The sequence below is a fragment of the Urocitellus parryii genome, chromosome 3 (assembly GCF_045843805.1).
Source record: "Urocitellus parryii isolate mUroPar1 chromosome 3, mUroPar1.hap1, whole genome shotgun sequence".
In the NCBI taxonomy this organism is placed as follows: domain Eukaryota; kingdom Metazoa; phylum Chordata; class Mammalia; order Rodentia; family Sciuridae; genus Urocitellus; species Urocitellus parryii.
The window spans coordinates 193,543,993-193,561,903 of NC_135533.1; the positions used below are offsets into that span (position 1 = coordinate 193,543,993).

Sequence of the window (17,911 nt, forward strand, 5' to 3'; positions counted from 1 at the left end):
AATTTAAAACATGTCAGAGGGCTGGGGATGTGGCTCAGGAATAGAGAGAGCACTTGCCTAGCTTGTACAAGGCCCTGGGTGGATGCCTAGCACATGTCCAAAAAAAAAAAAAGTAAGTGTGTGTGTGTGTGTGTGTGTGTATGGCAGAACTAAGAAAACCTCTACACTTGATTTTGAAAACTCTGTAGCATTTTAAGGCTGAGACCAAAGAGGGATCTTCTTGAACGCTATACGTTCTCACTAAATGATCTCATTCACATTTATGGGTTCAATTACTTCTATATACTCACAACTCTCAAATGTTAATCTACAGCCCGAACCTCTTCATTGAGCTCTCGACCTATATTCTCAAACCACTTCTTTGTAATGTCCATGTAGGTGTCTCACAGGCACCTTAAACACAACATATATTCATAGTCCCTCCCCACTCCACCATTCATCCAGATAAAAAAGCAAAACGTCTCTCTCTGTCATTCAACTATAATTATTCATTGAGCACTGACTACTTATTTCTCCTTCCAACCACCTTTCACCAACTCCACTGTTACCATTCTAAGCTGGCTATCATCATCTCTATAGTCTCAGGCTTAATTTCCTTGAATGCACTAAAGACCCTCTGGTAACAATTTCCAACCTTCAGTAAGTCATTCTTTCAAAGCTCAAATATGATCATGTCATAACCCTACAAAAAATTTCCAAAGCTTTCCCTTGCTTTTAGTACAAAGAGCAAAATCCTAAATACAGGCTGTAAGAACCTATGTAGGATTCTCAATTTCATCCCTATTGACCTTTGGGCCAGATATTACCTTGATGTAGGAAGCTGAACTGTACACTAGGATATTTAGCACCATTCCTGGCCTCTATCCACAAATGCCAGTAACACGTCTTCCCTACTCTAATCTCTTTTATTGAGACAGGCAAAAATTTCTCCGTACATTGCCAAACATCTCCCAGAGAGCAGTGAGTAGAACCATTGACCTAACTCTGGCTTCTCTATCCTCCTTGCTTCCAGGTTGATGCTATGGGACGGACCACAGTTAAGAGTGCAGAAGCCAAGTGCAATTTTCGGCTCTAGCCATTCTTAAGGCAAGTTACTTCACTTCTCCATACCAAGGATTCATCACTGATAAAATAATAATAGTAGACTAACTCACAGGATTGTTGTGAGGATTAAATTCATTTAAAGTCGTTAGCCCATGCCTTCAATATTTACTGAGCAAATGACATCAAAAAAATTGTGCTTTTTAAAAAGGAACTATATTTTAAAATGAAAGATGGCATTAATGCTCATAATTATTACTGATTATGATAATTCTCTAAATTTTAAAAAAGCTTTATCCCTAACAAAAGTTTACCAGAGCCTACAAATGAATAAATTACTAAAAGTAGTAAAATTACTGTGAGAAGACCATTCCATAAAGCAGTTAACACTGGAAAGTATTTTAAAGTAAGCAAAATTCTCCCCTGTGTATCTTTCTCCTGAAGCTGTTAATCTAGAATCATAAACCACAAACTTCAGATTCTCCAAGATGCCTAATCTGGCCATTAACTTTCTTAGGCAACAAAATGAAATCCAACCAAGGATGCATCAATAAACATATATAAACAAAGGGTAGTACATACACACAATGAAATATTATTTGGCCTAAAAAGGTATAAAGTTATTTAAAAGAAGAAAAAAAGGAATAAGATCTGGTATATGTTACAACAAACATGAATCCTTAAGATATTATGCTAAGTGAAATACACACAGAAGACAAATATTGCATGATTTCACTCACATGAAACATCTAGAAGAGACAAACTAATAGAGACATAAAGTAGATTAAAGGTTACCAGGAGTTGAAAAAGTGAATACGAGGGAGTTATTGCTTAATAGTTAAGAGTTTCTGTCTGCAGTGATGAAAAAGTTTTGGAAATCAATAATGGTGATGGGGTGATAGTTGCATAATACTGTGAATGTGAATGTCATTAATGCCACTGAATTATATACTTAAAAAAAAAAAGGAAACCAGAACATTCCAGCAGCCACAAAAGTTATATAACCATAGAGCTACCATTCTTCCTTATTATCACAAGTACTTTTGTATTCCAAATGTATTTACATGTATCTTCTGGTCAATGTAAAAATCTCTGGACACTATCAACTACACTCCAGTTCTTATAGATTATAATCAGTTCCTATGTCTGACATTCATTCTTTAGATTTAAAAGAACTGTGCATATGAACATCAATTTCTTTTTCTTGGGTGGGGGGCAGGGAATCAAACTCAGAAGCACTCCATCACTGAGCCACATTCCCAGCCCTATTTTGTATTTTATTTAGAGACAAGGTCTCGATGAGTTGCTTGGCACCTAGCCATTTGCTGAGGCTGGCTTTGAACTTGAGATCCTCCTGCCTTAGCCTCCTGAGCCACTGGGATTACAGGTGTGCACCAGTGCACCTAGCGTTAGTTTTTTTTTTTTTTTTTTTTTTTTTTTTTTGTAAGTCATGAATCTTAAAAGAAATCTCAGAATTTTAGAGCCAAAAGGAATCTCAGATCATCAGTTCAAAAACTAAACAACATTCTGATGAATTCCATTGGAAGAAGTTTTAAACATAAAACATGATTTCTTCATAATTTCAGCTCAAAACAAGGAAAGCAATAAAATTCCAGGCTTTAGTGACACCTTCAAATGACTGTTTGCAGGGTTGGGGTGTAGCTCAGTTTGGAGCACTGGCCTAGAATACACAAAGCCCTGGGTTCCATCCCCAGCACTGCCAAAAAAAAAAAAAAAAAGGAGGGGGAAGAGGAGGAGGAGAAGAAGAAAAGCTTGCAAACACTTCAAGAGGCTTCAATTTCTTCTCATAGAAACATTCACCAAACTGAATATGGGAAGGCAACAGAACTGGCTTTCATTCCACCCTTATCTTTCTCCTCTTGAGACAGAGGCTAGCTGCCTAGAGGTCCCCAATTCAATACACTAGATATATTCTTTCAGATGATTTTCACTAAAAGCCAATAAGCCTTCAGATTGGTCTTCTGATAATTCTAGTGACCTTGCTGACAACTTCTGACACCTCCAAAAACTGTAAAAGACTGAGCTCCCCCAGCAAAACAGCAACGTTCCCATCACAGACATGCAAGGCTCCTAAATCCACCCACATTCCTACTTCCAGGGAATAGACTTCAAACACTTCAACATCTTTTTTAAACGCATTCAGGTTTTGCAATATAAAAAGGGTTCTAGAGATGGACAGTGGTGATGGTTGCACAACAGCGTAAACTTACTTCATACCACAGAACTATACGTACACTTAGTGGCTAAGATGGTAAATTTTATGTGTGTTTTACCACATATTTTAGCATAAAAGTTATCCAGATATGGAACACATTTATATTCTTTGTTTCCTTTCCTTCTCATCCTCTCTGGTTGTCTGCTTTCTTGCTAACTGAGAAGCATGGAAACTTGAACAGATACTAGTTAAGATGAAAAAAAAAGGTTATTTTGCTTTATTTATGGTCTTCCCTATCCACTTCAAAAAACAACCTGAAGTGAGGAAAGACAAACTAAACTCTTAAGATTTAACTGAAGAAAAAAAAAGAATAAGCTATCATTTTTATTGTTGTAGAGGTTTTGTTCATTTTTATTTATTTCTAATGTAAGTCAATATTTTTTGGTGAAAGGGATGATCCCACTGGAGAAAATAAGGATCAGGGACTATCCATGAATGCCAACCGTCCAGTGTATGAGTGGAAGCATATGAATGGCTATGAAAGTGTTAAAGAAAAGAGAAAGAATTGATTAAAGGAGTTATTTTAGAATTATAGGAATGAAGAGGAAACAATTTTCTATACCTAATTCAAGGCAAAGGGGTATTTAAAGTGTCTCAAGACATAAAGCATGGTTATAGTGGGGGGGTTTTGGTACTGGAGACTGAACTCAGCAGTGCTTAAAAACTGAGCTACATTCCCTCCCCTTTTTATGTTTTATCTTGAAACAAGGTCTGGCTAAGTTGCTGATGTCCTCACAAGTTTCTGAGGCTGGCTTTAAACTCACAAGTTCTTGCCTCAGCCTACTGAGCCACTGGGATTATAGGCACACCACCACACCCAGCTTTCACTATTTCTTTTTAATAAGCAAAAAAAAAAAAACAGCCTCCACAAGCCTAACAATAAAGGTTCACAGGCATTATCTCCTTTAATCATCACAATAGCCTACGAGACTCGAAGACAGTATTATTTCCATTTTACAGATGAGAAAACTGAGGTCAAGAGAAGTGACTTCACAAAATTACTCAACCAATTATTAGCCAGAGCCAGAATTCAAAACCATGTTTACAAGTCTGCAAAGTGCACTTCTCTTGGAAGCAGTATGGTAGAGTAGAATAAACAACAGCTTTAAATGGCTGAATCGGAGACTAGATTCTAATACCTTTTAGATAGTTAGCTCTCTCCTTCAGATGATTCCTCAACTGTAAATAACACTAATAATAATACCTATCTTACCTAGATCAAGATTTTTGTGAGAATCAAGATGCATAAACGCTTTCAAAGTCATGAAAAAAACAAGCTATGGGGGAGCTGGAGAAGATTAATTAAATAGTGCAGTATAGGAAGTGGTTAAATGCACAGACTGGAGCCAAAATTCATGTACCTAAACCTAAAGTTCTTCTATTTCCCAGTTATGTAACCTTGGGAAAGTTATTTCTGTGCAATGGTTTCCTCATCTGTAAAAAGGAGATAAAAATAAAACCAATCTCAGAATTTTTCGAGGGTTAAATAAAATAATGTATGAATAATGCTTAGGTTAATATTTGTCATAAAGTAAGGACTCAACAATATTGGATATTAGACTCCAACCCAATTTTTTAAAGAAAGGATCACATCAAAAAGGGGGAAGGAGGGAGGCTGAGGTGTAACTCAGTGGTAAAGCACTTGCCTTGAATACATGAAGCCATGAGTTTGATTCTCAGCACCAGTCAAAAAAAAAGGGGGGGGGGGTTCAAATACTTAGTGAAAATACAAAAGAAGCCTGGCATTTTCTTCTCATTTAGCCCTCCAAATTTGGAAGTAAATATTTTGAGAAGTTTCAATTTTTAAGTAAAACAATGTGGCTTCCAAAATGTTTCATTTGTGCAGATACTTAAGATTATTGAAACATAATATCTACTTTTTCACTTTTAAATGTCTTTTGTATTTTTATCTAAAAACATGTCATCAGACTGGGGCATAGTTCAGTGATAAAGCTTGTATGCAAGAATAAGGTCCTGGTTTCATCCCCAGCACAACACACACACACACACACACACACACACACACACACACACACACACACACATAAACAAAAGCTAAGAATGTCTCATCTAATTTTTTTTTGAAGTAATTTTGTTAAAAGTAGTATCATGAACTTCTTTAACTAGTTTTGTTAAAGTAATATCATGGGGATTGAAATGAAGAAAATCATGTTACATGAATTTATGAATATGTCAAAATTAGTCCCACTATGGGCTTATTATTGTACAACTATAATGTAATTTTTAAAAGTATACTTAAAATTTAAGGCTAAACATCAGCATTTAAATATAGAATTTTAGAGTATTAAAGGAAAAAGTAACATCACAACTTTGTTATCAGTTTTTAAATAACTTTTGTTTCATATACTCTTCAAGATCTGGTTTTTAGTTTTGGTTTTTTTGGAGAATCCTTTATTTTTTATTTGCTATATATGACTGCAGAAAATTTGGTTTCTAATTCAAAAGCAAACTGAACAGCTTTTAAGAGGAAAAATATAGATCAATTAAAAAAAAGAAAACAGCATTAATAATAAATAAGTTATTTACTAAGAACAAAAAAGTGATATGGGAATAACTCTCACAAAAAGAATATAATTTAATGCTAATCTAAGCAATTCTTGTACCAGATTGGTTTATGGTCAGTTTGTAACTGAAGACAGAGTTAAGGTCTGAATCAAAGTTGGTATCTTGCTAAGAAATCCAAGGTGGAAGTTATCTTAAATATCCATTATATAAGGAATTGCTGCTAGTAATTTAACAGGCGACACTGCTTCTTATTTTCTTTTTCTGAATTATTAACAAACAAACAATGCTCCAGAAGCTCTGCTACTATAAGAATTAAACAAAAAATTTTACCACAGGGCTGAGAATGTAGCTCAGTGGTAGAGCGCTTGCCTGGAATATGTGATGCCTTGCCTGAATTTAATATCCAGTACCACCACCACCAAAAAAAAAAAAAAAATTTGGAAAAAAAAATTCCACTGCAGTATTTCAAAAAAAATATCTTAAAGGGGTTGGGGTTGTTTCTCAGTGGTAGAGTACTCACCTAGCATGTATGAGCACCACATAAAAATAAAATAAAAACATTGTGTCCATCCACCTAAAACTAAAAAATAAATATTTTTTTTTTAAATAAGTAACTTAAAAAACTCTGAATAGGCACCAAATAAGAACTATTTCTGTCAAAATTCACATAGCACATCTTGGAACTACAGTCAAATGAGCATTTCAATAGTTACATCTCCAACATTCTAATTAATTACCCTAAGTTTAAATCTTGAAGATTAATTATAAATTTAAATACATTAGGACAATACCTTGAACTCAAAATATAATGAAAAATTAACGCAAGTGAGGTGAATAGCTATCTAAGTATATCTTATTCTAATACAGTATTTTAGAGGCTAACAATATCTTATTCATAGTAAACATTCTGAAACTAGCTCAATGAATGAGTATCTATATGTCACCCCCACATTTTTACAATACTCTCATCTGTGTAACTTGGTGTTGAGAAGGAGTTTACCAGACACACCTCTCTGGCAATGTTACTCAAAGCTTCATCTTCTGCAGAAAATCGATCTTTCACAGGTGTTCGTTTCCTTCCAGAACCAGGAGTCCCCATCTTGTGTTCCTAATAGCCTTCCAACTCTATAAGTGATTTCACTGTGTTCAGCCCTGAAATAAAATAAATGCAGTAAGTTAGGATGTTTCCCTTTATGCAGTTTTAATGCCCATTTATACATTCAACTTTAACTGAAGATTTATATTTGTCTTTGGAAAAATTAGCCAATAACTACTTTTGCACATGATCAATTATTCCAGTATATTTTAGAATATTTAAATTTAAATTAATTACTAAACCTCCTAACTTCAGTATGATATTCACAACTATGAGAGTATATTAGCCTCAGAAAATAGAAGTCAGTAGCAATTCTGCCTAACAGTTTAAAATTAATACAACTATTTCTAAAATCTATTTCCATTCCTGAGTGAAAGGCATTTCAGAAAAGTCATTCAGCCTAAAGTTTCAGAAGAACATGTTCAAGAGGTTTTAATACCTTAAAATTACATAAAGATAACTTCTTATCTTTATGTAATCTAAGAAATTCTTGTACCAGATTGGTTTACAGTCATTTGTAACTGAAGACAGAGTTAAGGTCTGAATCCAAGTTGGTACCTTGCTAAGAAGGTAGCAAGGTGTAATTTAAGAAACAATGCCAATTAAATCATGACCACATAAAAAAACAAATGAATGCTTGTTATTCAGTAATTAATAATAACCAACACTGTCCATGCAAAAAAACATGTATGTTATTTTCAGTTACTACAGGGACTGAAGATAGAGCAGTGAACAAAACTGATGTAAACAAATGACTAAGTATACATATGTGGGCCAGGAACAATAGTCCACACCTGTAATCTCAGTGACTCAGGAAGCTGAGGCAGGAGAATCAAAAATTTGAGGCTAGGCCAGGCAATTTATGGAGCCCCTGTCTCAAAATAAAAACTAAAAAGAGCTGGGGCTGTAACTCAGTGGCGCAGCACCCCGGGTTTGATCCCAGGACCACCAAAAATCATCCTCATCATCATCGTCATCATCACCACCTATAACTCTATCATAATTATCATTATTAAACAGACCCATTTTTACAGTTTTGCCATGTATATTTAAGTCTATGATCCATTTTCAGTTAACTTTGGTATTATGGTGTGAGTCAGGGATCCAACTTCATATTTCTACATGTGAACATGTACTTATCCTGGCACTATTTTTTGAAGACTTTATTCTTGCCCTATTGAATTGTCTTGCCATCTTTTTTGACAATACTGGAGACTGAACCCAGGGGCACTGTACCCCTGAGCTAAATCCAGCCCTTTCTATTTTTCATTTTGAGACAGAGTCTCCATAAGTTACCTAGGCTGGCCTTGAATTTACAGTTTTTCCTGCCTCAGCCACAAGTAATTGGGATTATAGGTATGCACCACATGCCCAGCTTGTCCTGCCACCCTTATTGAAAAATCAGCTGACCAGAGAAGTAAGGGCTTATAATTCAGCAGAATGGCACACACCTATAATCCCAGCTACTCAGGAGGCTCAGGCAGTAGAAGCACAAATTTAGGACCAGCAACTTAGAGGCATCCTGTGTCAAAATACAAAATAAAGAAAAGGGTTGGGATACAGCTCAGTGGTAGAGTACCCCTTGGTTCAAACACCAGTACTTTAAAAAAAAAAAAGGGGGGGGGGCGGATATTTTTCATTTGTAGACATCTTTTTTGTGTGTGTGTACCAGTTTTGTACTCAGGTCACTTAACCACTGAGCCATATCCACAGCCCTTTTTTGTATTTTATTTACAGACAAGGTCTAACTAAGTTGCTGAGGCTGGCTTTGAACTCAGAATCCTCCTGTCTCAGCCTCCCAAACCACTGGGATTATGCATTACTGTGCCTGGCTTAGACACCAATTTTTATTTTATTAATCTGTATGTGTATTTTTATGCCATATCACATCATCTTGATTACTGTGGCTTTGCAATAAGTTTTAAAATTGGAAAAAGAAGTCCTCAATTTTTTCTTGTTTAAGACTGACTGATTATTTTGGATCCCTTACATTTCCATATAAATTTTGAATCAGTTTGTCATTTTATTTGCGGGGGTAAATGGTTGAAAAAGAAAAAAAGAAGGTAATCAGGATTACAAAGCAGTTACACTGAATCAATAGACCAAAATGAAGACAACTGCCATCTTAATAATATTAAGACTCCAATTCATAAAAATAGGATTCTTTCCAATTATTTAGGTCTTCTTTAATTTCATTCCACCATATTTCATGTTTTCAATGTGCAGGTATCTCATACATGGAAACTGGAGCAGAAAAAGGGAAAGAAGGCTGTAGGGGGGTGGGGGAGTGGGGATTGTATCATGAATATGTAAAAGTGGTGGAGTAGGAGAATGAGGAGGAGGGAGGGAGGAAGGAAGGAAAAGGGGAAGAAATATGAAATGAATTTAATAAAAATCATGTTATATAATATATAAATGTGCCAAAAGGAATTTCACCTTTATGTATATGTAGGAAGTACCAATGAAAGATAAATAAAGGAGCCGGGTGTGGTGATGCACATCTGTAATCCCAACAGCTCAGGAGGCTGAGGCAGGAGGATTTCGAGTTCAAAGCCAGTCTCAGCAAATTATCGAAACCCTGAGTAACTCAATGAGATCCTATTTCTAAAATATAAATAAGGGCTGGGGATGTGACTCATGGGTTAAGTGCCCCTGGGTTCAATCCCCAGTACCATAAATAAATAAATAAATAAATAAATAAATAAATAAATAAATGGAAGATCAGTAGATAGAAGAGGAAGAAAAAGAGGGGAAGAGGGTAAAAGGGGACAGTGACTGAAATCAAATTCCTTGCAAGTATGATTTTGTCAAAATGAATCCAACTATAATTATAATACTCTAATAAAAATTTAAAAATTTAAAAAATAAAAATAACCATAAACATTTTTTTAAAATTTTTTAAAATAAAGGTTGGGGATGTAGCTCTGTGGTAGCATGCTTGTCTAGCAAATATAAAGCTCTGAGTTCAATCCCCAGTAATGCAAAAAATGTTTTTGTTTTTGTTTTTTGTTTTGGGGCAAGGTAAAGCTTTACTTGTGCCAGAAGGGAGCAAAAAATGTTTAAAAGTAAAAAAAAAAAAAAAAAAAAGTCACTGGGAATGGTGGTACATGCCCATGATTCCAGCAACCCAGGAGGCTGAAGCAGGAAGATCAAAAATTCAAGGACAGCCTCAGCAACTAAGTGATTCCAACAGCAACTCAAAAAGACCCTGTCTCAAAATACAACATAAAAACGGCTGAGGATGTAGCTCAGTGGTAGAGCACCCCTGGGTGCAATCTCTAGTACCAAAAAACAAAACAAACTTGTAGATCACAAAAAATGAAATTGGCAAGACCAGGAGGGCAATGACTAGACAGATAAATAGACAGACAGACAGATAGATAGATAGATAAAAAGATAGATAAATATAGATATCATTATTCAAGAAAAAAAACACATCTAAAACTTAAATTTTTTCTATCTTTAGTCCTATAATGCTTGAATCACTTAGACCAAATACTTAATTTAAAAAAAAATAGCTACGACACATATGCTTGCTATTGTTTGTTATCAGACATAGATGATTTAAACCATTCATAGGAAAGTAAGTGTGCCTCTGCAGAAAGTATACTCTTTAACTTTAAAATAGTCAAGATTGCTCCAAGCTGTTAAAATGTTTCTACTTGAAAAGTGGGACTGTAGAAAAAATAACAAAGTGTTCAGAGCAATTTAAAAAATTAAATGTATTTCCTAAAGCAGTAAAAATATATAAAAACTAGTTAAAATTCTGATGTGCATAATAAAGGTATATATAGGTTTCAAAGTGAAAACAACAGAAAAAGCTGAACTATGATTCTTTAATTGGGGTAGGGTGGGAGGTGGATAATATTCTACCTCTGAAAAAATAAAAACACTTTGATATGCACCCTAAGGCTTTTCCCAACTGCTTAACCTCTTCTTCTAGGAGGGAAAAGCTGAGACAGGGAAAGAATAATAGGAATAAACCAAATAATAGCATTAAGGAAGAAATGAAAAACACTACTATTTTATTTTTTCTCCTCACAATGAATCCTAAATATACCACCATCATAAAATGCTACAATACCAATTTTTGAGGACAAGGAGAAACTATATTTCCTGGAGCCACAACCTAATCTTAAACAAAAGAAAGGGAAACCATCTGCAGGCTTGTGTCTATAAATTAAGTCTGCATGCTGAATTCTTCAAACAACTTTGACTGTAATATAGCAGTTAAATACACTAATGTGAACCTTGGTCAAAGGGTGGAACACTAAGTTCCTTAACAGCTTTCTAGTTTAAGAAGTGACATAGCTAAAGAACTATAAACTCAAGTGTTTCATTCACTAAATATAGAAAACATCAAGGTTTTCATGAGGCACCACATGACCCAGGGACACAACTATGCTAGGAGACAGCATCTGGTAACAACTAAGAGTTTAAAGCAAAAACTACATGGTACTCTATACTTTTGTGGAAAAAACAGAATGAGAATTTGAGAAGAAGCTAATTTATCTGAACTCAAAATAATCCTGTAAAACAATCTATCATTCCAAAAGTCCAAGAGTTCACATTTGTGATCCCAGTGACAAGTGTGAAGGTGTCTGAATTGGAATGCTATTTCAAATTATGGTATGGCCTCCCTGAGTCATTAAGAGTAATGATTTTTCCCTTGTAAAACATTCCACTGATCCCTGGCAAACACTCTCAAATAACTAGAATATAACATCAGTGCTGTGACAATTCTTTGCTCTCCTTGTACATCTCTTTATAAAAACTTGCTCAGTTTTCCCTAATCATCCTCTTTCCAAAACAATAAATAAATAAAATAGCCAAAAACCTAGATCCTGGGATACACCCTAAGCAGATTTCCAGCCCCAAAAGAGCCTTAATCTTATGAAGACAAATGTTCTTTATAATCCCCTCTTTTGTGGTTGCCACTTTTCCTAAACCACAAGCCTTCCTGACTTGCAGCAGGACCAGGCCAGATTACAGTTATGTGGTAGGTTCTGTCAGATGAGCTTTGACAAGGCCTCAAAATAGATCCCGGGCACCAGCCAGGGAAACTGCCACTCACAGTTCCAACTTCATCATACTTGAACTTCTCAGCACTTAACTTTTTTTCTCTAGTCTCTCTCATTTAAGAGGACAAAGGATCTTGAACCTCCTCCTGGCCATTAGTGAACTTTTATGTTAATCAAAATTTAAAAACTGGACCTCCCTTATTCTGCTTACAAACGCTTTGCAGAATAAAAACTGAATCTGGAGGTCTGGGGATGCAGCTCAGTAGTAGAACACTTGCCTAGCATGTGTGAAGCCCCAGGTTCAACTCCCAGCACCACCACAACAAAAGAATCTGTACCTTCTTCCTGCCATGAAAAATCAATCCATCAAAAACACTATGAATTACAAAGAGATTTTTCAGATCTCAAGCTCCAAAGAGGTTGGTTTTTTTGTTTGTTTTGGTTTGGTTTGGTTTTTTTTGATACTGGGGATTGAATTCAGGGGCACTCAACCACTGAGACATCTCCCCATCCCTATTTTGTATTTTATTTAGAGACAGGATCTCACTGAGTGGTTGAGCACCTCACTTAGCTGAGATTGGCTTTGAACTCGTGATCCTCCTGCCTCAGCCTCCCAAGCTGCTGGGATTACAGGCAATGTGCCACCGAGCCCAGCTTCCACAGAATCTATTTGTATTTTTATTACAAACAGATTAGGATGCAGAATGAAAAGGAAGAAGACAGACTATTTATTTCTCTATTAATATTAATTATTATTATTTATTATTAACTATTATAATTATTAATTATAATTATTAACTATTAATATTAACTGTTAATAATTATAATTATTAACTATTAATATTAGCAGACTTCAACAGTACAAAAAATTAAATAGACTATATACTTTTTTTTTTTTCAGTACTGGTGTTTGAACCCAGGGGCAGTCTACTACTGAACTACATTCCCAGTCCATTTTAAATTTTGTTTTGAGACAGGGTCTTCCTAAATTGTTAAGACTGGCCTTGAACTTGCAAGCCTCCTGCCTCAGCTACCAGAGTGGCTCAGATTATAGGCTTGGGCTATCAAGCCCAGCATTAAGTCCAGCATATATACAATGTTATTAATTGACATAAAATACAAAATTCTGAAACAACTGAAGAAGATGTAGCCACTTAACTATTACCAAATATAAATGGTTTGTATGTGAAAACACCAGTCTTCAAACTACCTTGTTTCTAATTGAAACAAATGAAATTAAGCATCTGATACTCTAATATGTCTTAAATCACCTTATAAAATACATTTGCAATATTTTTTAATGAAAAAATGGGTAGAGAATACAAAGTAATTAAGAAGTCTTTTCTTCTACAAACCTATATAGTCTAATATAGGATTTAAATAAATTTTAAAATTCTTACAACTTAAGTCCCAAACTCCCAGTCATACATTCAAACATACACTATATATACGTACTTATAAACTAGAGCCAAGACTTGTTTTACAAGTTTTTCATTATAGTAGTGCTTGTAGTAGTCTAAAAACAATTTAAATGTCTGTTAGTAGGGAATGGTAAATTATGGAAAATGAATAAATTAGGATTCATCTACACTAAGCAGGACATCAATCTTTAGAAAAAATGAGGTGAATATATACATTCATCATATAAATATATATGTATGGGTGGGTTCCAAGATACATCAAGGGTTAGAATGAAAGGTACAGGATATTTCTACTAAACGTATGCTTGTGTATATATAATAAAAATTTTTGAGAAGATACACAGTAACCATTAGCAGTGCTTGCTTGGATTAGGAGGTAGGGGTAAAGAAAACCTAGGAGTTTGGGGCAGAAAGGAAACTTACATTTTCTTTTTAAATATTTTATCAATTTTTAAAAATCCCACAAATTCTACTAAACCCATGAAATCAGCATTATCCTATATATGCCATTTTTTCCCTCTTCCTAACCATCTCTACTTTTACCTATTGCTTTGTGTATCACTAGAGTAAAACAAATGTATACATATGTAGCAAGTATCAGAGACTATCCAAGAACTAGAATTCTCTTGGTTCCCCTAACACCACCAAAATCAAAAATAATAGAACAAATGAAAGAGTACAGCATACAATAAACCCAGTATCACATTCCTTTTAAGCCTAGCCTAATTTATTTCAAGTTTTTAAAAGTGGAAGTGCAAAGTGCAACACTAAAAAAAAAAAAAAAAAAAAAAAAATCACTTCCAAAGATATCCTATATATTATCTTAGAAGGGAAAATGGAGAAAAGAATGAAGTAGATTACTCACAAGGTAAATTTTGCTCAATTCCTTCCTTTCAAAGTTTTAAAAGCTCAGTTTTGAAAAATGGTCATAGAACCTAATCTTTATTTGCAAACTGGAAAAGTATATTACATTTTTTTAAGTTATGGAATCATCTCTCTATTCAAATTCTCCAGAGAGAAAGTGACTACCTAAAAGGAAAAGGCTATGAAATGGTTTCTATTTTGTAGGTGCAATAGATAGTGCTCCTAAGTTACTTCCTTCTCAATGATCCTCATCAACATTCCCAGCACATTGCAAGAAGAATTTTTTTCCCTCTACACCATGAACTATGTTCTTTACACTAGGACCAGGATAAACAATTCATAGAGCTTTGCAAGAAAGTGCTCCCTCCCTCTTGCTAAATTCATTTCTAGTAAAAATTTGTTTTTAAGAGATACATTGCCAAATATATTTTGCATATCTCTTTTTTTCCTTCATTATTGAGATGCTTAAATTTTGACCTAAGAAGATTTCACTTGCATATTTGCCCACTAAGGCTGTCAGTTATGGTGGTTCCCACAAGGGATTTTCCAAAAGGGAATCTCTATTCGCAAGGAACTGAAACTCTTAAGTCACTTTCAGCTGGACAAAAATCAAAAGCAACATTAGAGAATACTGAAAATAAGAATACATAAAGGGGGGCTGGGGATGTGGCTCAAGGGGTAGCGCGCTCGCCTGGCATGCGAGCGGCCTGGGTTTGATCCTCAGCACCACATACAAAACAAAGATGTTGTGTCCCCCGAAAACTAAAAATAAATAAATATTAAAATCCCCCCCCCCCAAAAAATACATAAAGGTAAAAAAGGATGCCAAATTTTAGTCAAAGAATTAAAGAAATTTTGTAAGTAAGACCAAATGGATAAGTTTGGTATTACTTTAAAAAAAATAACTAATTGAAGGTCTTCATGAGTGAAAAATAAAACAAGCTGAATCCCCCTCTCCCAAAAAAAGGAAAAGAAAAACATGGTTAAAAGTATCAAGACCTCTGTAATTCAAAGTTATTTTGCTTAACAACATTTTGAAAGCCAAAAATGATCAAATTACATTTCAGCAATAAAAAGTTATTTCTAGTTTAATATCAATCCATTCCAAAAATAAATCACAAATTCAATACACACTTTCTTCTATAACAAAACTTATTAACAGTATAGTCTCATTCTGTTAAGGATAGAATGGCAAAATGGGTAAGGCATTCCACTCAAAAGACTATTTTGTATAATGCAAATTCTTTCAGTGAACTTTTTCATACCTTAGTGATGGTAGTTCTCCTTGCCAGGGTCATTTATTTTGCTTCTACACCCCTTCATTTATCTTGCCACATCTAGTCCAAAAAGAAAAAAAAAAAATGGGGCAAAATCACAACAATCCACTTAGTAATTAAAGCATTTTGCAAAATTTCAATTGTCATTTTCTTAGCATACTTTATGACAAAAACGATTCAGCAACAAACCTAACACTTCCTATAAAATAAGTAAAGGCATCTAATTAAACAAGCAGAAACAAACTTAGTTTTCCTCTATTTCACTGTTAAGATCCATATCAGTGATTCACAAGGTGAGTGATCTAACTTCCTATATGAATCACACTTTCCAAAATTCTTATTCTATACAAATATAGTAGGTCATCGTCTCTATTTTTTAAACAGAGCATGACATTGGTGAAACGGGGTTTTACTTCAAGAATTTCAAACCGTGGCATACTTGAAGTTCCTGCCCACTAACTTTACCTGCAACATTTTGCACTCTCCAACAACTGCACCTTTTCATATAGATTATCACCGAATAAAGTATTATTTTGAAAAAATATTTCTTTAAACACTGATTAAGAACTTACTCATCCCTACCCTCCTCTCCATCTCTCAGTTCCACTACTGCATCCACATTCTCTTCTCAATGTGATAACATAAAAATTAACAGCAATTCTGTCATCCTTTTAGTCAATTAAATTACAGTTTTTCTGTTTGTGGCAGAAATGCTGAGTCATTAAAAGAAAACAAGCTATAAACAATTAAAATTTAGGCTACAGCTTCCCCCCAGCCGTGTCTCAGAAAGCTGATATTTGTAACTCCCACGGTATAAAAAATACTGCAAACACTTGAATCTTTTTCTCCCCAAGAAAAGGAAGGGGGCTTCTTCTGGCTGGATATCCACAGAAAAAGGAAGCCAGGACTGACTGCAACTGTATAACTCAACAATCTGGGTGTGAATAATGCCCCATATTAGTCAAGCATTAACCCTGACCCACCTAGCTAGCTCCTGTTAGCCCGCGCTTCAGTTCAGGTCAAAGGAGCAAAGAGAAAAAAAATTCCATAAAAATGCTACACCGTCCATCGGCCTGACACCGTTCCCGGGAGTGCTTCTCCCGGGACCGAAACCCTGAGTGTGACGTCGGGAACAGAAGGAGCCGCGGACACCCGTGTCAGGGGAGCAGCCGTCCAATTTAATTTCTACCACAACTGGAATAACACCTTCCCTCCCCGCGGAGGGAGGGTGCGCGACAGAAGATGCCCGAGATCTCGGCAGTCAAGCGGCGACCGGGCCCAGGAGCTGGGCAGTCCCAGGGTAGCCCGGCCCCCTACAGGGGTCGGCGGCGGCGCGGATCCTCTGGGCTGCGGAGGCCGGGAAGAGGGGCCTCCCAGCTCCCTGCTCACACTGAGCGGGCGGGAGGAGCGGCCCTTACCTGCCTCTTGGGCGGGCTGTGGCTGAGGAGCCGCCCGGGAAGGGCCGGAGCGCGGCTGGCCGGCCCGGCACCCGCCCGGCACAGCGACGAAGGGCGAGAGGCGCTGCGGCCAGAGTCGGTCCCGGGTTCCCAGCCAGGAGGGCCGAGCTGAAAGCGGTGGCTCCCAGCACCGGCGGCCGATCTATCAAGCTGGTGCGCCCTCAGCGCAGCGGCTGAGACAGCGGGAACCGGCCCCGGGATGAGCCGCAGCCCCGGCGGCAGGCGGAGGCGGCCAAGGAGGGGCGGGGCCACGGGGTCACCGACCCGCTCACCCGGAAGTAGTTGTGGCCAGGACGGCCCGCGAGCGCCGCGCGCTGCGGCCGGACTAAGCCTTGGCGAGCCAAGTACCCGAGGCTGGCGGTAGAGATGTCCCAGGCAGCAGTGTGCCTGCTTCCCCACTCCGCCACCGCGAGCCGCTGGGGTGGCGCGGGAGGGAAGAAGGAAGGGCGGGGAGCGCGGCCTCCGGTAAGGCGGGGCCTGAGCCACCGGTGGGGCGGAGGCCCAGGGCTCTTCGAGGCAGGCGTATCCCTGACCCCGGACAGGGACTGACTGATATGCGAACTGATACGTGTGCTGGCTCACGGTTGCACCTGCCGGGGTCGCCTCTAAACCGCCCGACTTTGTGGGCTTGGGTAAGTGGGCGGGAGTGGCGCTCTGGCTGTAGGAAGCAAGAGAGTGCGGATGGGCGTGGTTGAAACGCTGCAAGCCATATTTACAAAGTTGAATTGCATTATTTTAAAATGATTTCTAGAGAAGAATGCTTGGCGGAGTGAGGTGAAAGGAAGAGTTTAGAGTCTGTTAAAAATCAGATAACCGGACGCGATGGTGCGCACCTGTAGTCCCGGAGCCTGTGAATTTCAGGCCGGCTTGGGAATCAACAAGACCCAGTATTCAGGTGGAAAAAATAAAATAAAATCTGACAGACGCGGACCTGTCAGTCATTCATTCCAGAAATATCTGTATCTGTCGAGG

At 37.1% G+C, this 17,911-nt stretch overlaps 1 protein-coding gene across 5 annotated transcripts in view; it reads right to left on the reverse strand.

Moving 5' to 3' along the window:
- Lrrfip2 (LRR binding FLII interacting protein 2) overlaps positions 1-17,303 on the reverse strand; it is an 89,280-nt gene extending 71,977 nt beyond the window's left edge. The window contains exons 1-3 of one of the 5 annotated variants that reach the window (XM_026406755.2): positions 16,901-17,303; positions 15,471-15,542; positions 6,813-6,955 (exon numbers count right to left, since the gene is read on the reverse strand). In XM_026406755.2, coding sequence (XP_026262540.2) covers positions 6,813-6,902 — 90 coding nt within the window. In that variant the 5' untranslated portion in view covers positions 6,903-6,955; positions 15,471-15,542; positions 16,901-17,303. Of the gene's footprint in view, positions 1-6,812; positions 6,956-15,470; positions 15,543-16,465; positions 16,631-16,900 lie in introns of those variants that run through there. The other 4 variants (XM_026406741.2, XM_026406771.2, XM_026406764.2 and 1 more) reach the window with 4 other exon arrangements.
- Between the last annotated feature and the right edge of the window lie 608 nt (positions 17,304-17,911).